General features: G+C 47.5%; 1 protein-coding gene across 1 annotated transcript in view; it reads left to right on the plus strand.

Annotated features, from left to right (window-relative positions):
• PFAS (phosphoribosylformylglycinamidine synthase) overlaps window positions 1-26,817 on the plus strand; it is a 786,527-nt gene that overhangs the window by 506,559 nt on the left and 253,151 nt on the right. Inside the window, exon 18 of the mRNA XM_069651729.1 lies at window positions 3,395-3,625. Within this exon, the coding sequence (XP_069507830.1) occupies window positions 3,395-3,625 (231 nt within the window). The remainder of the gene's footprint in view (window positions 1-3,394; window positions 3,626-26,817) is intronic.

Here is a 26,817-nt window from a genome sequence, read left to right on the forward strand (position 1 = left end):
GAGAATCTCAAGGGATTGGTGAAGGTTGCTGAGAGCAGAGTCAGAGGTAGGGGGTATGGAGGAATGAAGGTGGAAAGGAAAGGCAGCATCAGTCACTTGTTTCATCGGGTGGATGTTAGTGAACGAGGATGGAGGGGCTTTTTGGGGGGCGGTGAGGGGGCCAAAGGGACCCAGGTGGGAGGAGAGGAGAGAATTGTCTGACCAGGAGATAAGGGTGACTATCGGAGGGGAGAGAGAGAGGTCAGAGTGTATGAGGGCATCCATTGTGTGTCCAGCTGAGTGGGTTGGCCCAGAAGGTAGAATGGAGAGGTGCAGCGGTCTGTGAAGAGAGTGGGTGCAGAGCCAGGGGAGTCCAGTTGGATATTGAAATCACCCAGCAGGAGGAGGTAAGGGGTTGGAGGTGGATGAAAGTAAGGAAGAGCAAAGGTCAGCCCACTCAGAGAGGAACAGGGTGGTGGCGCCTGGAAGCCGGTTGATGGTAGCAATGTTCAGGGTGGAGATGGGAGACGTGACCAATTTGCAAACCCGTCTTTCAAAGGAAGAGGTATGTTGGGTGGGTAAGATGGAAGCAGGAATCCACTCTGGGAAGATTAAGGCAACCCCCCCGCCAGTGCGGTGAGATCGAAGCTTGGAGATGATTTTGAAGCCATCAGGGAGTAGGGAGTCAAAAGCAGTGACTGAGCTGGCATTGAACCAAGTCTCGGTAAGAGCGAGAATGTCAAGGTAAATGTCTTCAAGAAGGAGGCAGATGTCAGCAGAGTTTGTTTGCTGCTGAGTGAGCGTTAAGAGTCGCCAGATGAAGGAGGTCTCTGCCTTTGAAAGTTTTCTGAGATGGTCTACAGGGGCGTGGAACACCAGTCAGATGAGGATAGCTAGAACAAAAAGGCTTTGCTAGCCTTCAGAAGTTAGATCAAGATGTAAACAAAAGCCAAATGTTGGGGGGGGGTTTGACATTGGGGAAAGCAGCAAAACAAAGGTTTTGTAAGAGTCAAGATAAAGGTTTGAAAATATACTCTGATCTCTAGAATTGGAGGCTTGTTGCCGCTTTCTCCCCTACCCAGCCCCCACTCTTTCCCTACCCCTTCCTCTTAGTCCGATCTTGTGGGCGAGTCTGTTGGGCACGGACGCTGTGGTATCCTCTGTTTAGCTTCTCAACTTGCCCCAAAAGTCATACTAGCAAGAAACCCTATCCTAGAGTCCAAAGGTTGGTGTTAGGAAAGATTTTCCTTTTGCACCTTTCCCTCCACAGATTCTTATGTGACACCCAGTCCATTTGCTTATTTTTTAACCATATCCTGATTTGTGGAGGTCAGGTCTGCTTTACTTCCCTTGTCTGTTTTGCTTATGGGGAAACTGACTAGTCCCTAATACTGGCATTACTGAAAGACGCTGGCTCGCTTTTGGAATTGTTGTATTTTTACAATTGCACACATCACCTTACAGTAAGGTGCAGTTAGGCTCCTTTGTATCCTAATACATTTTTACCTCTTGGCTTTTTTGTTACTTTGACAATATGCCCAAGACAAGATAGTGTCACCTGAGATATTGTTGCTGTTTTTGTGATATTTTTCATGATTGGAAAACCCCTGGCTGCTTGAATGGTGAGATCCTTACCATTGGTGGACTGCTCCCAGCCTGAATACTTGATAAAAGGAGGGCTCCTGCAACTGTTCATCAGATCACTGTTGGAGCCATGACTTCTATGTCGAAGAGCAGCCCACTGACGACCTGAAGACCACCTCTCCAGTGACCAGCATCAACAGCACTGTTGACCTGATGAAGCCCAGCTCCTCTTTCTGAGCCTGAGAAGGCCTTTGTTAATGCTTTGATCCCTGGACCAGTACAAACAACCAGTCTCGACCCCTGCTTGAATATCCATTCCTGCGGTCTATGGACCAACAAATGGACTAACCAACACTCTCCCCGGGCTACCTAGCTCCAGCCATAGTTGTTTCGAGAAGAGCCTTGCAACTTTTCAGATCGTCAGCTTATGTCACACATCACCTGCTCCTTTGCCATCTCACTCCGAGAAGCTGTGTTCGACCTACTCCTGGGTTTGCTGTTTGATTGACTGTTGCCGCCTGACAGTGCAACTCCTTCAATCCTGTGAGGTGTCCTGGGGGGAGGGGTTGCACTGTTGAAGCCTTTATCATTCATTGTTTTGGGTCTTCAACTGGAAACTGTCTGGTATTGATTCCTGTGTACTACGACTGGCAAAACTAAATCCTGACGCCGAATGTGACCTCTACACCTGCAACCCCTGGGCCTCCCTTGACCAGACCAAGCCCAGAACATTTTCCCAACTGGTTCCGGAACACCTGCAATAGTCTCTGGAGGAATTGGGGGGGTAAGTTAACATACCATTTTCTGTCCCCTTTCACCCCTCCACCCTGTCCCACAATTCACTCTGACCCAAAGTTTGGTGGTGGAACCTAGGTTCAGGATCCTTCCAATGGCCAATCCTAGTGTGCTGGATTGAGTGAGTACTTACATGAACTTTCTGTATAACTTTGCTATAATCACCACCACAGCCCACTGCATGTTTTTGACAAAGTATATACATTGGAACTGGTGACACAAATCCTTATAAAAGATATATACACATTCATCATTAGGAGAATAGACTTGCATGTGAATCAACTACCAGTGCCATGCAGTACAGGCGAGTAGTCCAATGCAAGGCAAATAGGCAGAACTTGTAGAATCCACACAATAACAGCTTGCCTTAGTCTTAAGTCCAACACGAAGGTGGTTTGGGGTCACCAGTTCCAAAGGCCGGACATGGCCCGACTACTCAAGAACATTTGGAAGAACTTTTACTCATAGAACAGTGACATTGAATAGCAGACCAGGAGGCCTAGAGGCATTGACTATTTCTTTAAGCCCAAAAGATCTTATTGAACTATTTGATTGGAACTGTGGATTGGGGCAAGAGACCGAGAGACATTGTCTGCTGACAAATCGGAGGTCTGTTCAAGGTAAGACGCCTTCTCTACTCCTGAGAACTTTGAGGGCGAGGTCAGAAACCGGCCAAAGAGAAACTACTTGTGTTTTGATGATAATGTTTTTCCTTTAGAAGTGATGGGGTTAAGATCAGGTGAGATTAGGTTTGCTTCTAAATAGTGAACAGACGTTGTGTTCACACCATCCTGAAGTGCACCCTTTGTCCTGTAACATGAATGACCTTACTCTCGAAGTGTGTGCATGCAAGAAAGAGCTGGAACATTCTGGAGCTTGTCTACCAATTGATGTTGCCTGGGAAATTAATTGAGCATGAGTACTTGTAAATAAACGCTTTTACATTGCTTGTGGGTAAATAGAAGTGCATTTGTAAGGTACACCTTTTAGTTCTTGTCTCTTGCATGTTCTTGTAAACACTATGCTTTGTTCACAGGTTGACCGCTCTGTGACTGGACTTGTGGCCCAGCAGCAGTGTGTGGGTCCACTTCACACACCTTTGGCTGATGTTGCTGTGGTTGCTCTATCATACTTCGATAAAGTTGGCGCTGCCACAGCTATTGGAGAGCAGCCAATCAAAGGGCTGCTGGACCCTGCAGCGGGGGCTCGCATGGCGGTCGCAGAGGCACTCACTAACCTGGTTTTTGCCCGTATTACAAACCTAAGGGTAATAAGAATTCTATATAATTTATTCAGAGCAAAGATATTAAGTGATGACAAAAATTGACTGTCATTTGGTATTATCGTGTAATATACCTCCTACATAATAGTGAAATTGTCCCTCTGTGTCTGTCTCCTTTTGAATGCAATTTCTGAATTGTGGCTCTGGTTTTTGAACTTGACCAAGTACAGTTGAAAGTTGGATGCTTTCCGCTCTCTGACATGTCCTGATCCATGTGTTGTAGGTACCATTTGTACAGCATGAAGATGTTGGAGTTTTTCAGAATCCCTCTAGTCAGTCCAAACCATTCTGTGGTAACGTGACTGAGCGGTCTGGTTTAACTCCCAAGAGGGCAGAGGGTGAATATGAAGATGCAATTAGTCCCAGACAAACACTCAATATTGTATGATATATGATATGGTATTTATAATGCGCTTATACATAAGTGTTTCATATAATATATACTAATGTTTCCACTCTGCATACATGTGGCCCACCAGTGTTGCAAAAAGAATCTGAGGATGAGGGAAAGATGGTGGATCCTGTGCATCTATTGTAGAAATAGTGTGACCTGAACACCCATGTCGAGTGCCCTTTTTGAATCTGAAAAAAACAAGATGTAATATTCTGAGCCAACCACTAGATGGCTGGCAATGCAAAGCATGCAATTCTAAGCAGCTACTAGTCGCAGAAAGGCGATCACTGTTTAAGTAATGTTTGATATGAGTTCAGGATCTCCAGTCGACAATGGTAACTGGAGCTGTCTGTAGGACGTCACCGAGCAAATATTGGAGCGGCTATTATAATAGTATAGACTTTGTAATATGTATATAAATACCAAGAAAGTTACTGTGGGTTTAAAAAGGGTTGGAAAAAAAAAACTTTCACCTGAAATTTGAAAGTTGGAAAGTCCATTTGAGCCCAGTCACACATTCCGCAATGCCACCTAGTAGCCATCGCTGGAAGTTCTCCCCCAGTTCTGAGCCGCCACAACAGGCATTGTCGGAATGCAAATTAGCTCAAATGCACACCCTTTTCTCCAGGAAATTGTCTTTGTCCAAGAGGGCAGTGCTACTTTATACATAGCTTAATCAACCCAAGACAGACATTTGCATGTTTGCAAGGACAACTACATACCTGGTTTCACCCTTATTAGGGATCGTCAGTGCAGTATAGTCCTGATAGCCCTGTGGTTGGAGCATTTGGCCATGTTTTCACAACACCAAGAACGTTCTGGTGGGTTTAAAAACGTTTGAACAAAAAAACCTTTCACCTGAAATGTGAAAGTAGGCACGTCCATTTGAGCCCAGTCACACATTCCACAACGCCGACTTTCCTACATATTTCTATATATTTAGGGGATGGCACACTTGGGCAACACTCCCAAAAATTCCTCGCGTAGGAATGCCAAACAGAACAAGTTCTTTAGAATATTCCAGCTTTATTTTTGACTCGCAGTCATTAAAAAAAGGAAGAAAACACGGTACATTGCGTTTCGTAGCACACACGCTACTTGTTCACATATATATATTCTTTTAAATCTTTCTAGTAGAAGTATTGCATTAATTACCTATAATCCAAATAAGCATAGAAAGTAAATAAAGGAGAACTGCTGTGATTGTAAAAACAGTAAAGGGACAACACAGGACCCAACCCAGTGGAAGAGACCGTTACAATGAATTTAAATATTGGTCACTTTGTTGGGGTGGTACTAGAACACTCCCAGCAGGTTCAAGGACTACTCAGCAATCTGGTCACATGCAGCAGGAACTTCCATTTGAAGAACCACGTCAGGACATTTTAAATGGTGCCTCATGAAGGAGCAAAGTTGAGGTGGAGCAGCATCCATCCACTCAAGTTCCACCAAGACAGCAGGAGGGGTCTAGTGAAAACTATGGGGACAGAATGGCTTCGCTTCAGGAGAGCATCAGAAACTGCAAGCTTCATTTCCCAGGATGCAGCACTGGAGGGAAGCAGAAGAAAAGCTCAGCAAGAGATTCTCCAACAGAGAGAGAGGGTGGGGGCATCCACAAATGAACAGGCCCAGCAAGGACAGCAAAGTCCAACCCTCATGAACATTGCATCTCCCCAGTAGTCGCACAGTATGTTTTCCAGTGGGAATCTGAGCAGGTACCAGGAGTCTACCTAGTTATGGACATGCACCTAGGTTTAACCCTGCCTATCAATCCACAACCATCTATCATTCAAATATGTGGCAGCCAGCATATCTGGGTTGGCCACACAAACCTCTATACACTCAGATATCCCCCACATATGTATATTGTGGTGTTTGGCAGACCCTCATCCAACACAGAGTAGGCTGCAGAAAAACAGTGTTCCTGGTGTAATGAATGCTACGTATGACCCAACACAATTGTTCCCGGACCTAAAAAGCCAAGAAATGAATAGTCACTGTAACCACTCCTCAACCTATAGTACATAGTGAACATGTTATTGCATATGTAGACCGTAAACCAGATACAACACCAGGAGTGAGTAAAACGAAGGGCTTAACATTTTTCCAACAAAGCTGAAATGGCCCACAAAAGGTCAGAATAGGCTTAGTATTACAGTACCAGAAAAGCACAGTCTCCTTAGACACCTAAAAAAAGGATTGAAAAAAACGTAGCCACAGCTAGAAACCATATCATAATACAATTCTTTAGGTGGCGTTAAGTGCAGTGACTGAATACAATTAAAAGTATAGAATAAGGCATTCCAAGATGGCCGCTGGTGAGTAGGGACGTGTGGTCCTTAGCTCCGTTCCGGCCCGATAACAAAGCATGCCCTCCCGCTTCCATCCGGAGTTGGGTTGGGCACTAGAAAGGTTTGCAAAGGGTTGTGCGTAACAGGAGACCCAAAGTGAAGGTTGTCCCCCTCTCTTTTTGAGTGACGGGAAGATCCAGCCAACAGAGTGAAAATGGGCGGTGCCTTTCTACGTGGCTGGTGGCGCAGCCAATTAAGGCTGAGGCTGGTGCTGGGAAGAACATAGGACTACAAGGTGAATCGGAACATAAGGAATCCTTGTGATATGGTTGTTAGGTTATGAGGGACAGAGCCATAGACGGAGGTCTTCTCGAGTCAAGTGACCATGGCGGCAACCGGAGACTGCTCCCGGACTGAACGCAGTGAGTGAGCAGCCAGAGGAGAAAGGGTCGAGAAACAACCCGCGATACCTTCTGGAAATGAAGTAAGAGACGGATAAAGAAACAAACGATTCCCAGAAGGGGCATACGTTGCCAATCGAAGAAGGTCACCTCCAATACGGGTGTAAAGCCCTTTCCTCCACATTGGGCCGTAACGTTAACAGGCTGCAAATCAGTGACTTTGGCGCCGGCTAAATGCAGCGCGCTTGAACGGGGTGGGGTAAGCCACAGAAGGTGAGGAGCCGGAGTTGGAGCAAGCGGAAAGGATAGCTTTTTATAGATGTGAAGCAACAGGCTCCCACCGTGAATGCGGTGTCCAGTCAAAGTTTCGAATGTCAAAAGTTCTGACACAAAAGTGTCGAAAAAAAGTTCTGAATTTATTTATTTAATAAAGGGTTTATTTTAATTTATTTAGTATAGGTAAATAAGTGTTAAAAAAAGAAAAAAACAGCAGTTTCGGGGGAACCTCCCCCCCCCCCCCACCCCAAAAATGCGAAACTTTTTTTCGACACTTTTGTGTCGGAACTTTTGCCATTCAAAACTTTGACTGTCGAAACAGTCACTAGGAACCCGTGAATGCGTGTGTAGGAGACTATGAAGGCGCATTACCCCGACGGTAAGCAGGGAATTTGAGAATGATGCAGCCCAGGGAAGCAATATAGTGGTTGGTGTGAACAATTTCTCTCGAGGGACCAGCAACATCGTTAAGGTGGAGGAGGAGGAGGAGGAGCTAATACATAGTGGCCCAGGATTTGCACGGAGCAACGAAAAAGTCCTGAGGAGCAGACATCGGCTCAAGGGGAGTTCTACCCATGCATGGTGCAGATAATGATGTAAAGATTTCAGAGGCTGGGAGAGAGAGGGTGTGGTGGACTGGTTATGGCGCATAAACCTATGGGGACAGAGTGCTTCTACTGCTGCAACTAATCTAGAGAGCAAGCGACTGGTGTCTGCCATCAGCAGTGGTGCTTGGTTGATTTTAGTTTTACTCCAGATAGATTAAAGCAATTTCTCCCTCCAAATAAGGCTACAGCTGAAGAAAAGCTGGTCAGGCGGCAATGAATTAAATGTGGCTATAAGAGTGGATGGCCTATGCAAAGCTGAGACAATAAAGTCACTCCAATAAAATCGGTGGAAACCAGCAGAGAGGGGACAAGTAGAAGTACAGTGAGCCTGTAAGGACATTTTAACAAATCCTAATGCCAAAATCTAAAGAATAAGGGTACCCATGCTAAAAGGAGGCAACTTCATGCTGAACAGGAAGGCCGACTTGGGAGGTCTTGGAAACAAAGTGGAGATACAGGATTAGGACATAATAAGCAAGATATTGCAGTGGGAGAGAAAAGGGATACCCCGGAAGCGTGTGAAATTGCGTTCAGCAAAGAAGACCTCAAAAAATGCTTAAGAGAGATGAAAGGGAGGCGTGCAGATAACTTCCAGCTACAATTCACGTTGCTATGTGAAGAATTGAGATCCTCATTGACGGAATTGAAAGAGCTGGGTGAAAGAGTAGATGTCACTGAGCAAGGTCTGGCGGAGACATCAGAGGTGGTTCGACAGAACAGTGAACTTTTGGAACAGCTGGCGCAAATCTCACACAATTTCGAAATACAAGCTGAAGATCTGGAGAATCGTCTAGTATTTGCGTTAAAGGCTTAACTGAGACAATCTCGGACACTGATCTAAAAACTATGGTGCAACAATGCTTTGGCAATTTGGTGCCGCATGATTTTGGGATTGATCAGGTCCATAGAGTAGGTCCGAGTAGGAGAGAACCCAGCACTAGACCTAGAGATGTCTTGGTTGCAGTCACCTCGTATGTTTTGAAGTGTTCTACGGCCAGCAAGAGTTAAAGGGGATGTTACAATTAACGGGATGCAAATTTAACTGTATCAAAACTTGGCACTGGTGACACTTCAGAAGCGAAGGTATGAGTCAAGTAACACATGCTCTGCTGGAAAAAAAGATTTTGTATAAATGGACGTTTCCATTCGGGTTGCTATTCACTCTGGAGCGATTACAACACTGTATAACAACGTGTGCTGAAGGACTGGTATTGCTGAACATCGAGGAAGAAGAGGGACAAAGAGCGACGCGTGGGGCCCTTCGCTCAACGGGGAATGCAACGATGGAACTGGTCACTGGTAACTGGGAAGAAGGGTGGATGAGGAGCAAACTTGACAGGTCCTCGAGAGAAAGGACAAGGCAGAGGGGATGGAAAGAGGGGTGAAGAAACTTCTTAAAAGAAGAAATGCATTTTTAAGTAAGAAAACTCAGCTCTTACCCTCAAAAAGCAAGTGAACTCCCTCGCCTCCTCAACCACTTACACGTGTAAACTCATCCGTGCCGCCAGACCCTTCCTGTCCTGTGCCAGCTGCCTCACCTTGGCCAATGCCCTTGTCATGTCCAGACTGGACTATTGCAACGCCTTATACTCAGGTGCAAATAAGTCGGTCACTGACAAACTCCAGAGATTACAAAATAACGCTCTTAGAGCAGCTCTGAACATCCCACGCAGAGAGCATATCTCCAAACACCGGACAGAAGCCCACTGGCTAAAGATAAAGGACGGAATCCTCCTTAAAACTATTTCCCTCACTTCTAAATGCCTCAACAATCAAGCACCCCCTACCTAGCGGAAAGAATCAATTGGAGACCCTCTAACCGACTGACGAGATCTGCCAACACCTTCCTACTGGAAGTCCCTAGATTCAAACTCACCACAGCGGGCGGAGCGAGCTTCCCAGTTAGAGCTGCACAATCATGGAACACACTCCCATCCGACCTTAGACGCCCTTTACCTTACACAAGATTCAGATCTTACGCTCTCAAATGGCTGCACAACAACGACATGCAACGATCCTCATCCTAGCGGAAACGTTACAACCTTGTTAAGATGTTATTCTTATGCGCTTAACCCTTGTTATTCTATATGTATTGTATCACCCATTGTAAGCGACCACTGTTTTTCTGTAATAGCCTGAGTCAGGCATTATAACTAAGTTTCGAGTCCTCTTGTATTGCTGCGCCCATATGCCCACGGGCCTGGAGCGCATTACCAAATAAATAAACAAACAAATAAACAAACAAACAAAAGGGCATGGATGAACACAAATTACTGGCTCAAGGGAAGGCCGGAGAGGAGGGCTGGCAGAGGATGTCTTGGAATCCAAGGGAGGTGGTAGGATACTTCCCGGTTGGTTTGCATCGGGCCTTGGCTTGGGGGTTGTCTCCTGACGGTATCATAGGATCGAAGGCCTGGGATCGGTTGGTGGGGTGGGTGGGGTAAGTTGGGGAAGGTGGGGTGGGAGGTGAAGGGGGGCAGAGTTAAAGCAGATGGGGAAATGATGTCTATAGGGGAATTATTTGAGTTGAATAGTGAATGTTTCTACATAGTACACATTTAAGGTTGTATCTTATAACGTGAGAGGGTTAAACTCCCTGGTGAAGCGAAAAAAGGTGGAAGCTATACTCCAAAAAGAAAATGTGGATATCATTATGTTGCAGGAAAACTAGTGGGGATATTATGCTGATTCTCTAGAATATACCAATCCAGCGCAGTTGGGAAGACCTTGGGGGTAATGATAGGACTTAGAGATACATTATGGGCATCAGTGCTGCGATACGTAGCAGATATGGAGGGAAGATATTGCTTCGTACTGCTACAAATGGAACAGAAATGAATTACCTTGGCAACAGTATATGCACCTAATACAGGACAGGGGACATTTTTGTGGGAAGCCATTAGCAACTTGGAAGATTTTGTAGGCAGGGAAATACTACTCACGGGAGATTTTATTATAGCCTGGGATCCTAAAGTAGACAGGAGTGGAGGTGGAGGGAAAGGAGCAGTTCAACCCTCACAGCCATTAAAAAACAGTTTTGAAAACATAACACTGCAGGATGTATGGCGGATGAAGAGGGGGGACGAAAAGGGATAAACGTGCTTTTCACACATATATCAACCCCTCTAGAATAGATTATGTATGGGTATCGGACATATCGGACAAACTAATCGGGGAAGTGAAAGGAATAGAGGTGGGATCCATAGCTCTGTCGGATCATGCCCCCTTAACGGTTCAGTTTAGGCATAAGGGACTGCATGTTGGGTTCTGGGCTTGGACTTTCCCCAGTGAATTATTGCACGATGAAGGAACAGCTGAGGAAATAAGAATTAAAATGGAGTATTTCTCTATTAATTGTAATCAGTCTCGCCAGAGGGAACATGGGATGCTTTCAAAGCGGTGATAAGAGGAGAACTCATAGCAGTAAAAGTTCAGGGGGGAGAAACAGAGGGCCAAGACAGAAGTGGATCTGGAGTCCCAAGTGCAGGATAGCCAAATGGCTATAGTTAAACATAGAACGAGGGCTTTATTCAACTCCTTCAATTTAATGGACAATCAGCTGAATATATTGTGAACTCTGAGAGCAGAGAGATCTTTGCTTCTAACTAAACAAAGATATTATGTCTGTGCTAATAAAGCGGTTGCTGGCCCGACATCTGAAGGGAATGGAGGCTGCGTAGCTGATACAGCGAATATCACAGCCTGATGGGTCAATAGTTACTGGGACGGAGGAAATAACGAAATATTTGCCCAATTCTACGAATTATTATACACATCTAGTCTCCCTGATTATCTAGAGATATGTTACACGGGGAGATAAATCTGCCTATAATAACGGAGGAACAGGAGAATCTAGATAGGTGAATTAGTGAGGAGGTGCTGGAGGCAATAAGGGCGTTACCAATAAACAAAGCACCGGGCCTAGATGGGCTTCCGTCAATTTTTTTTATAAGAAATATGCGAGGCAGTTGGTCCCGCTATTAAGGGAACTATTTAAAACGGTAGTGGTCAAAGGGGCCGTGACACCAACTATGTCTGAGGCAAAGGTGGTGGTTTTTGGAAAGTCTGGAAAAGACCCAACGAAATGCAGGTCATATAGACCCATAGCCCTGTTAAATATTGATGCAAAGCTGTTTACTGATATATTGGCAGGCAGCAAGATTAGCGAAGTTCCTGCCTGATTTGATACATATGGATCAATCCGGGTTTATATTGGCTAGACAGACTTCGGATAACATTAGGAGAGTTGCCCATTTAATTGAAAAAGTTAATATTAAACCGAATCCTGCAGTTTTAGTGTCTTTAGATGCCGAAAAGGCATTTGATCGCGTAGAATTGCCTTTAGTTTTTGCGATGGAACAGATGGGAATGGGGGCTACATTTATTTGGATGATGCGGGCTAACTATCAAGCTCCCACAATATGGTTGTCTCGTAGTATAAAAGTTGCTAGGGGCACACAACAGGGATGCCCGCATTCACCACTGCAATATATCTAGAACCATTTTTATATAAAATTACAGTGAGAGGATATACGAGGAATTACATTTGGGGGCGAGGATCATAAGATTGCGGCTTTCGCAGATGATATGCTGTTGACACTGAAGGAACTGGAACGATCCGTACCGTCATTGTTGGAAGAATTGGCTGATGTAGAAAGAGTAGCAGGTCTTAAGGTAAATATGGGGAAATCGGAGGTTTTGGAATTAGGTTCATTCACGCAACAGAAGGAGACTCTTTCCTCCTATTCATCGTTTAAAGAGGCGGTGGCGGACAATTTTATTAGATATTTGGGAATTAACATAACAAAGAAGGTTTCCCAGCTGTTCAATGGTAATTACCCGCAATTATTGCAGAAGATGAAGAAACAGCTAGGGAAATGGACTCAGTTACAAATCTCATGGCTAGGTAGGATAGCCACTATCAAAATGGTAACCCTGCCAAGGTTGCTCTGTACATTTCAAGCTCTTCCAGTTAAAGTTCCTTTGTCTTACTTTAAGGTATTGAATAAAGACGTTAGGAGATTTTTATGGCGGAATAAAACTCCAAGAGTTGCATACCAAACTTTGATGGCATCCAGAGAAAGTTGGGTAGTGGGCCTACCGAATTTTGAAAAATTCTATGAGGCTGCACAGCTATGGGTACTCCGGGAATGGTTTACAGGGGATACCAAGAAATCTTGGGTAAAAATGAATGGGGCAGTGGCAGGGTCCCCGTTGGAAGGGGTATTGTTGTTAAACAGACAAGATGGGACTATAAATACGCAGATTAGCCTAGTACTAGGTTTTTGATATATGGGATCATCTATTAAAGGAGCTTTGGCTACACGCCCAACACCATTTACCCCACTATTTGGGAACCCTCAATTTCAGCCTTGGATAATACAGGGTACATTTAAAGAATGGCGGGAAGTAGGCTGCGCAAAGATGCGTGATATGATGCAAGGAGGGAACATTTATTTGTTTGAGGAATGCAAACAATTACTGGGTCTCTAGGAAAAAGATAGGTTGGAGTACTACCAACTGAGACATTGGTTAGCTAGATCTGGTGGGCGAGAAGCGGCGGGGAGAGAGCTCACTAAATTTGAAAAATGTGTTACCACACATTCAGGGAATAAACAAATAGTGTCAAAGCTTTATTCGATACTGACAGAAGAAGAAAAGGGACATGCTTGGGGGTACATGTACAAATGGGAAAAGACTCTGGACAGACCTACCGAGAAATTATTGGGAATATCTATGGAAAACATCCTAAAATTAACAAGGTCTATCCGGAGAAGGGAAGCTTGGTATAGGATCATGTACCAATGGCATTTCACCCCTGAAAAACTACAGAAAATGTTCCTGACTTCCTCTGAGGGATGTTGGCGAGGAGGGAAGGGAAGGGCGATTGGTGGCATATATGGTGGGTTTGCCGAAAATTGTACTGTTGGGAAGAGGTCACAAATCGGATTAAAAAACTGGTTTCCTCTGTAGTAATATGTTCACCTAAAGAATGGTTGTGTGGTCTGTTTGACCTGGAAAATTGTTTGCTTACCAAAATTAAAAGTAAAGCATTCATGTTAATGGTAATAGCTGCATGGCTGGTCATCGCAAGTGCTTGAAAATGGAGTCACCAGGGGTAAGAGACTGGTTAATTAAACTGTGGGTGTTTATTTCCTTGGAGTGGATGACCTATAACCTTCAAGGGGAACAGGAAAAATGTCGACAAGAATGGGCATTGGTTTTGGACTTTCTCAACAGTGACTTTGTACAATAATGGTGTCCACATACTATAAGGTTGTTGAATATTAACTAAGCAAGAATATTTGATGCCAAATTGAAATGGAGAAAAATGTTATGCTGTCTCTGCCGGTGTTCGGAGGGGGGTGTTGGATGAAGAGGGGACGGAGGGAGGGGGGTCAAAGTAGTTTATTTGAAAAATGTTAATAAAAATATTTCTGATGTTTGTTAATCTGCTTAGAATCACATGCTGTGCATAGGTCCGACATCCAGTGGTCACTGCGGAGTATTGCATTTTGTTTTTGGTAGTCGAAAAGGGGACGTCGACAAGGTGTGTCTGTAACACTATCCCTATAGTGACGTGCGGTGTACCCACAATCCCTCACGCGTCGAGGTCTCTCAGATTGTTTTTTTTCACCCAGCTTTTGGTCGCCTTTACGCGGAGCTCCTCGAGAGACATTGCAAAACATATTTCCTGGACCTTGGTCCTGACTTATTACATTAACACAAAGATCCCTCCCCTCGACGTAGCTGCGAAGCTGGTTCTCTGCCAAACAAGATCTACGACGGAGGAGACGAGACGGAGGAGATCCTTCGGCGCTGCCGAACACGTGGCCTGGCCTCGCCGGCCAACATACAGTAGGGAGAGTGGGGGTGGAACTATCTTGTTTCTCTTTCGAGAATGCCTTTCCTTTTCCTTTCCCTCGGGGTTGTTATCACCACTAATTATTGCCTCAGCTATGGAGAGGACACCCTTTAGGTTTTGCCCGCGCTGCAAGGGCAAGTACACCTGGAAGGACAAGCATAAACGCTGTAATCGTTGCTTGCCCCTCGATCATAAAGAAGACGGCTTCGCGGCTTGTCAGCTTTTAAAACCCAAAACTCTAAAAACGTAGAGTCAAGAGGTGGGCGGCCTACGCCATGTCGAAGTCCGATTCCTCACCCGCCGTCGCCGAAAGTGACGAGGAAGGTGATAACATGACCTCCGTTGCGGAAGTCTTAAACCTCTCGAGGGAGCGCTCGTGCTCCTCGACGTCCGTCCCCGACGGGCTCAGCTCACGCCCTGCTTATGGGGATGACCACCCCAACGACCAGGACGCACAAAAGACTCACTCCCAGAAGCACACAACCCAAGGCTCTTCTTCGTCGAAGACGAAGAATCCATCAGCGCCGAAGGAGACGCAGGGCCACCCCGGTGTCTACCGTAAGAGTCTAAAGCCCCACTCACAAACGCAGCTGCGACCAGCGACTGGGCTTTCCACAAATAAAGGCGCTACCCCAAAACCATCTGACGTAACGCTCCATGTAAGAGCGCCCGTCGCAGTACAACACGCAACGCCCGTAACATCGAGACCAGAAACCTCCACAGACAATTTACTTGTCGAGAGCCCAGCGAGGATTGTTTCCGCCGATACCCATAAGCGGACGATGAAAGACACGTAGAATACCGCGCAAAGGGCTAAAGACATGCCGAAAAAGCCGAAGGGGAGCCAAGAACTTCCCCCTTCATCTAGAGGGACTCCTGGCCTACCGGAAGGTTTTTCAGACGACGACAGAAACCTTTCTTCGATGTTGTGGGAGAGATCAAAGCGTTTCCAGGCAGAAAACACTAATCCCCCCCCCCCCCCCCCCCCCCCCCCAGACTACTCAGGGGTACCCCATGAAACCCTGGAGAGACTCCATTTCTGTATGGAGAAGATGGAAAGGTTTATGGAAACCCAAAACCTACCAACACCCAAAAGACCAAGAGAAGGACCCCAGGGTCAAATTTCCTAGGCTGTTTAATCCTTCGCATGACCAATTAAATGTGTATGACCTCACTGAAGAAGAACAACATTTTCAGGAAGAGGATGAGTTTTTGGGTTTAGACGAAGAACGAAACATAGAGGAGGAGGGTTTTCAAGAAGATCCAGATACAGGTGCAGGGGGCTTCGGAGAGGAACTAGAGGTAGTTACCTCACACCCCTGGCAGTCCCCATCAGCGTACTCTGACCCTGATGCCATAATCCTATCTCCTCCCAAAGACTCGCCTATTAGGAACACATCTCCTATAGATGACCAGCCTACGTTTAATGCACTGTTGCGCAAAGCAGCAGCACATTTCGAATTAGACACAGGGGAGACCTCTCCCGACATTGACTTTGTGGAAAAAGTAATTAAGGAGAAACCCCCTGTCAGTCAAACCATTCCACTCCTGGCCTCAGTAAAAAGAAGAATCACCCCTTCTCTATCCACTCCTGCGTTGGTCAGAGGGGTCAACCCTCGAATAGAGAAACTCTTCAGTCCATCTCCTGCTGACCGTTTATATGTCAGGGGCCACTCTGTACCAGTCTCCCTTGTAGTGACAAATACAAGGAAGAGGGCAGGGGTGCCACTGTCCACCAGCGAGGCACCTCCAGACAAGGAGGGGAAAAAGCTGTATGCACTGGGGAAAAGAATCACAGCTTCCGCCGCTTTCTCAGCAAGGAGTCGCACAGTGGAGCAAGCTACGTAGCGACGCTGAAGAGGCACCAGAACCCCTGCGTACACGCCTTCTGGCCACAATCACGGAAGGGACACTAGTGAACCAAAGCATCGTTAAAAACACTTTAGATGCTGCAGAGACTGCTGGGCGTTCCCTAGTCCAAGGGATACTCCTCAAACGCCATTTCTGGCTGCGCAATTCAGGGTTTAAACCTGAAACACAGGCTTCCCTGATCAACAAACCTATAGAGGATACCAATCTCTTTGGTAAGGCAGTTGATGAGGCTCTAAAAAATGCTAAAAAGGAGTTTGACACAATCAAGACCCTTGACCAGATTTCTAGGCCCCCTAACAGACGCGGCTATGGCAATACGCGCCTTTTTCGTGGCAAACGCCAGCAGAAGAATCAACAACAACAATACTCTGCCAACAACTGGTCCTCTAACCAGGGTAATAGTGGCCAGTACAATCAGAGAGGCCAACGCCGTGGCAAGGGGAGAGGTCGGGCCTCTACCCCTAGAGGCTCCCAGGCCAATAACAGCAAATGACCCGAAGATTCGGGTCCCCTCCCATGCATCGCCGGTCGGGGGCCGTTTAACATTGTTTCTTCCAGCATGGGAGGGAATAACATTAGACCGTTGGGTACTATCAACCATAGCCCGCGGCTACTGTATAGAATTCAACAGTTCCCCAACATACAGACCCCCACGGGGATGACGCATGACACCAGAACACCTCGCCATACTTCTACAAGAAGTGGAACAGCTACTGGAAAAAGAAGCTATAGAGGTCGTGCCTCTATCTCAGGTAACGGAAGGTATTTATTCAGTGTACTTCCTTGTACCCAAAAAGGACCTAACCATGCACCCTGTATTACATCTGCGCCCAGCGAACAAATTTGTCAAGCCCCAAAAGTTTTGCATGGTAACCTTACAGGAAGTAATCCCCTTGCTATCACAAGGGGATTACATGACAACACTGGACATGAAAGATGCATACTTTCATATTTTAATGTTGCCAGCGCACAGAAAATACCTCAGGTTCATGAAAGAGAACAAACACTACCAGTTCAGAGTGCTACCCTTCGGGATAGCATCAGCACCAAGGGTATTCACAAAAGTACTGGCAGTGGCAGCGGCCCATCTGCGCAGGTTGTCCATCCCAGTATACCCTTACCTCGACGATTAGCTCCTAACAGGGGATTCTTATGAAACATGCCTCTCCAATACCCAAAAGACTGTAGACCTTTTGTTCCAACTGGGCTTCTCCATCAATGAGAAGAAGTCCAGCTTAGACCCCAGCCAGATCAAACAATTTCTAGGGGCTCTAATTCGAACAAAGGACGGCCTTGTCTTCCCCTCCAACGAGAGGGTCCAAAACATGCTGTTTCAGATCCCCCAATACGTGGCAGGTTGAGAGGTTACGCTACGCAAAGCAATGCGCTTGGTAGGAATGATGGTGTCGTATTTATTTGGTACCTCACGCGTGCCTGCGCATGCGCCCAATGCAAGAGTGGCTCAACAACCAGTGGTGTCAGGCCAGCGGACAATGGGACGATCTAGTGGTGGTCTCGCAGGCCTTGGTTCTCTTGCTACGGTGGTGGACAAAGGAAAACCTGCTAATAGGGAAACCTTTTGCCACACCCGCAGTGGAAGCCACTCTAACCACAGACGCATCCCTCACAGGATGGGGGGCTCATCTATCCCATCAGACTGCGCACGGAGTGTGGACTCCGAGCGTAGCATCCAAGCACATAAATCTACTGGAGTTACTGGCGGTGTTCAAGGCACTGAAAGCCTTCCAGGAGCACCTACAAGGAAAGACGGTGATGGTCCTCACGGACAGCACCACAGCCATGTACTACCTCAACAAGCAAGGGGAACCCACTCTCCAGGACTGTCCAAGCTGTCCCAAAACATCTGAAAGTGGGCTCTCGGACACATGTTCCTACTGTCACAACATGTACCAGGGGAACTTAATCTGCTAGCAGACGAACTCAGCAGAGATTTCCCCCTGCCCGCAGAGTACGAATGGGGGTTACACGAAGACATCGTCTTCGACGTCTTCACACAGTGGGGTTTCCCAGAGATAGACCTGTTTGCAACTCTGGAGAACTCACAATGCTAAGATTACGCCTCCAGGTACCCTCAGAACCAGTCCAAGGGGAACGGTCTATCGATTCCATGGTCTTTCCATGGAAATTTGTTTACGCTTTTCCCCCGACTCCCCTTCTCAACAAAATTGTGCACAAGATGCACCGGGAACAAACCACCATGATACTAGTGGACCCAATGTGGGCCCGGCAACCATGGTTCGCTCATCTGATGTCTCTGTCTCCACCAGTCAAACTGCCATGCCCGTACAACATGCTGTCACAGGACAAGGGCAGGACACTGCATCCATGCCCTCAAACCTTGAACTTAGCAGCCTGGCTTCTGAGGTCATAGAATTTGGACATTTACAACTTCCACAAAGGTGCATGGACATCCTCAGGGAAGCTAGAAAACCTAACACTCGTCACTGTTATTCTATAAAGTCACCTAGCGGCACTTTCTGCATACACCACTTCCCCAACTCAAAGTGTCGTGGTGGAAAGTCCCAGTGATCAAAGCCTTCATGGAAGGGGTAAAAAGGATACACCCTCCAATAGCAAACCCAGCTCCCGGCTGGGACCTAAATGTGGTACTCACCAGGCTCATGGGTTCACCCTTTGAACACATGCACAAGGCAACTCTTAAAGACCTCACTCTTAAAACTGCTTTTCTAATAGCTATCACCTCCATTAGGAGAGTAAGTGAACTACAGGCTCTTTCTGTTCTAGACCCCTTTGTAACGGTTCACAGAGATAAGGTGGTTCTACGCACACACCCAAGGTTTGCACCGAAATTCATCTCGAAATTCCATGTCAACCAGTCAATAGAACTACCAACGTTCTTTCAAAATCCCTCAAATCTAGGAGAAAGAATCCTGCATACACTTGATGTGCGCAAAGCTGTCATGTTTTATATGGAAAGAACTAGACCACTGAGAAAGACTAATCAGTTCTTTGTCTCGGTGGCAGCAGGAAGAGAAGGAGGTGCAGTATCAAAGTCCACTATATCTAGATGGATTGTTCAATGCATCACTCCCTGTTATACTCTTGCTAAGAGAGAACTACCCTTCATGCCAAGAGCACACTCTACTCGTGGCACTGGGGCATCCATAGCATTCATTGCAAATGTTCCCCTTGAGTCCATCTGCAAAGCGGCAACCTGGAGTTCTGTACACACCTTTACAAAACATTACTGTCTAGATGCCCACTCTAGAGCTGATTCCCAGGTGGGACAAGCAGTATTAAGACACCTTTTCTCTACTGTTCCTTCTCACAACCCACCTCCAACTCCGGGTACTGATCGTTAGTCTATGCACAGCATGTGATTCTAAGCAGATTAACAAACATCAGAAGACAATGCATTACTTACCGTAAAAGCATTTCTGATGGTTGTATCTGCTTAGATTCACATGCGCCCACCCTTCCTCCCCGCTCGGATGGAAGGAACATAGACATCCTTTTATATCTCTCTCTTTTCTGTACTCACTCACGTCTAGAAGGCTCCCTCAGGGCAGAAGAAATACAAACAGGCGGACCTCGACGCGTGAGGGATTGTGGGTACACCGCACGTCACTATAGGGATAGTGTTACAGACACGCCTTGTCGACGTCCCCTTTTCGACTACGAAAAACAAAATGCAATACTCCGCAGTGACCACTGGATGTCGGACTATGCACAGCATGTGAATCTAAGCAGATACAACCATCAGAAATGCTTTTACGGTTAGTAATGCATTGTCATCTGATGCCACCAGATCATCCTAGGCACATTGTAAATCCCAACTGTACTTTACCTTAGGGTGATGTGTGTGTTAAGATTCACTTCTAGAATCTGGCCTTTCCCCGGAAGGACTGGTGGTTTAGGCTGCCACTATATCCTCCAGGCCCACGGTATGCATGTCGAATCTTCCTACAGACAGGGAAGGGAAAATGATTGACTCTTTGGCCAAAAAGCGGTTTACCTCCGGCAGCATGACTCTTAAGGTCACAAACGTAGCTTGCGGTTTCGCAACAGCTGTTGGAGGATGGGATGGAAACTGCCAAGCAGTCCTCGCAAACAGACCTTGATATTGCTGACTGTGTTGGCCGCGCCATGGGATCGGCAGTAGTTATTAAAAGGCAGACCTGTTTGAAAACTTCAGGCTTCTCCCCCAATGTACAAAACTGCCGCCTTGATATGCCTTTTGAGGGGGAGTGCTTTTCGGGCGGAAGGCGGATGACTCTTTGGAGAAATTCAAGGAGTCTAAAATTGCTGCCAAGGCGTTGGGCGCTGTGCTAAGCCTGCTTTCAGCTTTGCCTCCAGAGGCAGAGGCTATAGGCGCTATGTGTCTTATGGCAGGAAAGGGCAGCCCCCGCAAGCCAGGCAGGGGCACAGGTGTTTCTCGCATCCCAGAAGGGGCAGAGGAGCTTCTAAGGACCAGCAGACAGCAGCTGCGGTGGGGGCAATGCGCCTTCAAAGCCGCTTTGATTTTCCCCTCCCATGACAGGCCGGTTTGTGGACGTTTGGCAGGGCATTGGTCCCAGCGGAAAGAGATGACCTCTGATGCCTGGGCTTGCAGTTAATTCGATGGGGTTATTGCCTCCCCTTATTGTGAAAACCTCCGGACAGACCCCCACCTTCACCGATCCAACCGGGACAGGAGCTCCAAGAAGAACGGAGAGCCCTGTTGTCGAAGGGTGCAGTGAAAGAGGTGCCTCCTGATGAGAGAGGCGAGGCTAGTATTTCCTGGTACCCAAAAAAGAAGCTCAGGGCTCTAAAGTTCCTGAGAAAAGACAAATTCACGATGGGGGACATTCAGAGAAATTCTCCAGGCTCTGGAGCCTCAGGACTGCCCGGTGTCCATAGACCGGCAGGATGCCTACTTCCATGTGCCCATACATCAGAAGCACAGTAAATTCCTGCGGTTCCTCATTGGGGACAAGCACTATCAGTTCAAAGTGCTGCCCTTTGGGTTGCCCTTCGCTCCAAGGTTCTTCATCAAGCTCATGGCGGTAGTCGCAGCTCACCTCAGGAGATCCGGAGTCGATGTATTCCCGTACCTGGATGACTGGCTGATCTGGGGGAAGTCAGCAGGACAGGTTTTCACTCATCTAGACGACACCTGTCTACTATTGCACAGGCTGGGCTTCTTCCTGAACTTATAGAAGTCCCACATGATACCAGTCCATTGGGGCAGTCGTACACACTCTGGCAGGTAAGGCCTTCCCCCACCCACAAGGAGAGAGCCAACAACATACAACAGATGGTCCAGTTGTTCAGGGACCACGCCACCTTACCAGCAGCTTTTTTTCTCCGCCTTTTGGGACTCACGGCCTCCTGCATCTCCCTGTTGCCAGAGGCCAGACTGCGAATGAGATCTCTTCAGTGGCTCCTGTCGGACCGATGGTCCCAGTATCGGAGAGCTTTCTCAGATCCTCTCAAGGTATCCAGCCAGGTAGTTTGCAGACTCGGCTGGTGGGACACGTGCATGAATCTGATGATGGGAGAACCCTTCTGGCCTCCTTGGCCTCAGGCCTGAGTGATCACGGATGTGTCCCTGAAGGGTTGGGGAGCTCATTGCGAGGACTTGCAGATGAGCAGCCTCTGCACTGCATCGGAAGCCAAGTGGCATAGCAACAGGCTGGAGTTGCGACCCATCTGTCTAGCCCTGAAGGCTTTCGCCCCATCGCTCAAGTGGAAGCATGTCCTGATTCTGACGGACAACACGGTGGCCATGCACTACTTAAACAAGCAAGGTGTAGTGCATTCCTGTCCCCTCTGCACAGAAACGATGCAGCTGTGGTACTGGTTGCTAGAGAATCAAATCTCAGTCATTTCATCTGGCGGGGACACTGAACAGTTTGGCGGATGCTCTAAGCAGGCAGAGCACGGTCTCACACAAGTGGGAAGTGTCGCAAGAAGTGCAGGAAGAGGTCTTCACCCTCTGGGGTACCCCAGCAGTGAATCTGTTGCCACAGAAGCCAACGGGAAGTGCAAACAGTTTTGCTCGAGGGAATTCCCAGCAAACGGTGCACTGGGGGATGCGATTCTGGTGGATTAGACCTTCCCTCTGTTACACGTTCTCTCCGATCCCCGCCATCCTCTTAATTCTCAGGACTGTAAGGAAAGCATGGTACCAAGAATAGACAGACACAAGTTATCACAGTTCAAGGGTGTTTATTAAACTGTATTGGTATGGTGGAAAAACACCTAATCTAAGATGGGAGCAAGCTACGACCATCAAATCAAAATAAGGCAGTCCTAGTGGCGTCTTGTCAAATAAAAGGGTCTATAATAAGAAAAACCCATTGCCAATCCGTACGCTAAATACAAAAGAGTGTGGGATAGGGCTCACAAGAAAGAAAAGAAGTGTTCACAAATGATAAGTCAGGATCCAGTAATTGTGGTCTCCCTTTCCCACATTTTGGGCACGCGACAAGGCGGGACTCTGGAGCACAGCACACGCTCGAACTTTCCCAGCACGAGACGACAGTTCTGTTATCAGGACCGCCGATGGCCAAGTCTCTTTCTTTGTAAAACGTCTCTTACCTTCGAGGAACTGATATGTTAAAAAAAAAAAAAGGTTCCTTTGCAATGGTACGTTGGGTGATGCCTTTTCACCCCTGCATCCCCCTCTTCCGGGTTCAGACCCTTCTCGAATGTTTGCTTCCCTCCGTCGGGTTCACTACGGGTTTCCACACAATCTCCTTTGTGATATTCACAAATCTTAATGCCTTAAACAGTTCACTGTGGACAACCCTCTGCCAGGTTCACTCTTGTCAACACTGTTATTTCCACTTTCTTACAATGTGGGATTTACTTGCCTTAGCTTTACGATCATCTTCCGGTGAAAGACTTTAGACTGTACAGAGGATTTTACTAGACCCCCGTATGACCGCTTTGACCCGCTTCTCGTCCGTCCCAAGGGCTTCTGGTAACAGTAGTTTCAACATCGGATAATCGGCCAGAGTTTCTCTTCTCGAGTGAGCACCCACGTGGTGCCTGGCTCATCTGCAGCTGGCTTCCCCCTTTCACATTAACAGTTCTTTGTACTTTCTGCAATGAGATGTTTGCTACTTTTGTTCAACACAGATTGGTTTCTTTATTGGTTCTCCCCTTGACTCAACAGCTGTGATCAACCATTTGTCTTTTTCCGTATCGGGAGTCAAGGCCGGTACCATAGTAGCAGGCGTCGCCCTCTGTATTGCTTATCAGCGTAGACCTGCTCCATGTACCGTTGACATCTGATGCAACACACTTGGGCTATTGTTCGCAGTCTTACGATTCCTTCTGTAGAGGTTTTGCGAGCCTGGGTTGGAAAGGGCAAGGTCGCTTCTCTCCTTGTCAGCCTTTCGGGTCCAACGCCTTTCTCCTCCTCTTGAACTGCCGTGTCTGGATAGCTGTCTCATCGTGCATCTGCCTTGCTCATATGGTGCTCGCCTGCTCCACCTTTTATCCCTGTGGAGGAAGGGAAAGGGCTGTCAGGTGTGTGTGATTCTGGTCAATTGCCTGACTTTGCCAGACCCTTGTCCCTTGTGTTGGGACATATGAGGTAAACGGCTCTGGTGTTTGTCCGTCTTTCGTAGTGTGCGAAAGTGTTTGTGTCGGAAAGGGGCTGGGGGTAGAGTGTTTGAATATTCTTTGGGGTAGGATGGGGAAAAGGTGTTACAAGGAGGAGGATACTGCTTCTCACCCGTTGGTGTCCCACTTCCACTCCCCGAAGAACCCCCATCCAGGTGATCCTACCTGTTACGCTCACCTGGTATCCACGGGGACACCACCCTGCCAGTTGGTCGCCGGTGCCCTTCTCAATGATTCCCTGGTGCGGTTCTCGGTGGAATTCTGCCTGGAAATGAAGACTGTTTAGGACTGGACGGCCAAGGTAATGTTTCCCCCACCTCCCTTGTGATTTCAGCCCCTCCGGGTTCTCTTCTCACCTTGTTATCGAAGTTGGTGGGCTCTCCGTCCTGCTTTCTGGGCAGGGCGCGTTCCCTTTCATGGGCGCTTGTGGTCCAGTTACTTCACTGACAGCGGCCCAAGTAATGTCTTTCAGGTAGGTCTGATTGCGATTTATGGCATTGTTATTCTTGCATGCCTTTTCGCTGTTCAATAATGTCTCTTTATATCTCCCTCAGGTGCGCGGAGCGTCCGCTTGGCGAACTGGGTAGGCTGGTTCTCGCCAGAGAATGATGGCGCACAATAGCGCTATGATGCGGTAAGTAGGTGCTTTGCGCAGCGCGTCAATGTCTTCTCTTCACTGACCTGTGTTTTCTCGTTTTTGTAGGTCGCAGTGGGCTCCCAGCGCGGATGGAGTTCCGGAGCTATACCGGTCAAACAACCACCAGCCAGGTAAGTCTCTGAGCAGTTCGTGGTTGACATGTCTCTACTACCTTCTTTAATGATGTGTTTATTCCTTTCTCAGGTCCTTCGATCCGGGCGGCAAACCATCCAAACGGAGCTGCCCAGGAGCTGTGAACAGTGAAGGATGGAGATTGCCGGTAAGATTCTGCTGCTAACGATGTTCTTTGTTTTTTCTGCTGGTCCGGATCTTGCCAGGCTCGTGAGAAGCTGGACACGGTGAGCATCACGTTGCTAGTAGCAAAGTAACGCGAAGCCTGTTGTCTTGTTCGGGTGTGGTTTAAATAGCCTCTGCAAAGTAGTCCAGGTAAAGTAGTCCCTAGGCCACCACCCCCAAAACACTATACCGCATAGCTTGGTTCTAGAAATCAAGCTATATGGATGCCTCCATGTTGGTTGAAAGCCTGAATAAAGTAGTTCCTTAAACTGATGTCTTTCCCTAATTGAGCCTGGCGCCAAAGGCGCCAGGACTGGCCCCAAGAGGGCCTGTGAAGCGGATGCCAGGCCTTATTTGCGATCCGAAGTCTGATTCCACCTGGCCAATGGGCTTGCCAGTGGGGATCAGGGCTGAGGGTTGTGACACTACCTCACTGGCCCACCCCCAGGAACTGGATCCAATAGCGATGGCCGTGTCCTGGCCACCTGGATGACAGATCCCCAGGGACTAGTCAGGAAGACAACTTCAGGTTTTTCACAGGAGGTTGAAGAGGTTTCGAGCGACCATGATCTTGATCGCCCCGGATTGGGCGAGGAGGACATGGTACTCCAACCTCTTGGATCTGTCTGCCTCAACGGTTGCCTCAGCGACTGGATTTCCTCACCCAGTCAGAGGGTCGGATTCTACACCCGACCCCGGATTCCCACAACCTACATGCATGGCTCTTGAGCGGATTAGGTATGATGACTGGGACCTCTCTGAGGAAGTTCTTGATATGTTGCTGGCTACACGCAGACAATCTACAAGATCTCTGAATGCGTGCAGGTGGAGAAGATTTAAGGCATGGTGCAGGGAGGGCGAGGTTGTCCCCGTCTCTTGCCCTACGTCTAAGGTGATGGATTTCCTGCTGTCACTAGCCTTTTCATGTCTTCAGGTTACAACAGTCAAGGTGTATTTGGCGGCCCTTTCTGTTTTGAAAAGGTCCCCCGGATCAAGGTTCCTTTTTTACCATACTGGTCATGGCCCAATTCCTGAGAGGCCTTCTCAATAAATTCCTGCCAACTCCCTTTGTTACGTATTTGGACCATAAACTGGTTCTCCCCTTTCTGATGGCTGCTCTGTTTTAGCCTATGCATTCTTGTTCACTTAGGCTGCTGTGCCTTAAGACAGCCTTTTTGATTGCCCTCACAACAGCCAGGAGAGTTAGTGAGCTGCAGGCCTTATGTTGCAAGCCTTCCTTTTTACATTTCTTCAGAGAGAAGGTTTCTCTTAAGGTCCAGCAAAGTTTTCTTCGGAAGGTTGTTTCGGAATTTTATCTTTCGTGGTCTATTGACTTGTCGGTGTTCTTCCCTCCTCCCCACCCTTCGAACGAAGTGGAGCGTTTTTACCGCCTCGATCCTAAAAGAGCCATCATTTATGTTGCCTGCACAGCAGAGTTCAGGAAGACGGACCAGTTGTTTGTCGCCCATTCTCTTCAACGCAAAGGTCTTGTGATTACTAAACGGACCATCTCGCGCTGGATCATTTTATGCATCCGAGAGCTACCAGTCGGCAGGAAAAGAAGTCCCACCGGGTATCTGGGCCCACTCCGCCAGCGGAGTCTCCAATTCCACGCCCCTTCAGAGGGGGCTCCCTGATCAGGACATTTGCTGTGCTGCAATGTGGTCCTCCTAACCTACTTTCATGAAGCATTATGCTCTGGACACGTGGGCTGATGTACGGTTTGGCAGAGTGGTTCTGCAGAACCTGCTTGTGTAATTCCTTTTCTGCCCTCCTCCTTTGGCTTACTGCTTGGGGAGTCCATCAAGATGAGGAATCTGCGTAAGAAAAGCAATCCATTGAAGGAGAAATTACCTTGCCATAATGTTCTTTCTATGGATTCTTCTCCCCCAGATCCCTCATGCCCCCGCCCGGCCTTCCCTGCTCAAGGTGTGTGGCTT

Source organism: Ambystoma mexicanum, chromosome 3p (assembly GCF_040938575.1).
Source record: "Ambystoma mexicanum isolate Mex_15411 chromosome 3p, UKY_AmexF1_1, whole genome shotgun sequence".
Taxonomy (NCBI): Eukaryota; Metazoa; Chordata; class Amphibia; order Caudata; family Ambystomatidae; genus Ambystoma; species Ambystoma mexicanum.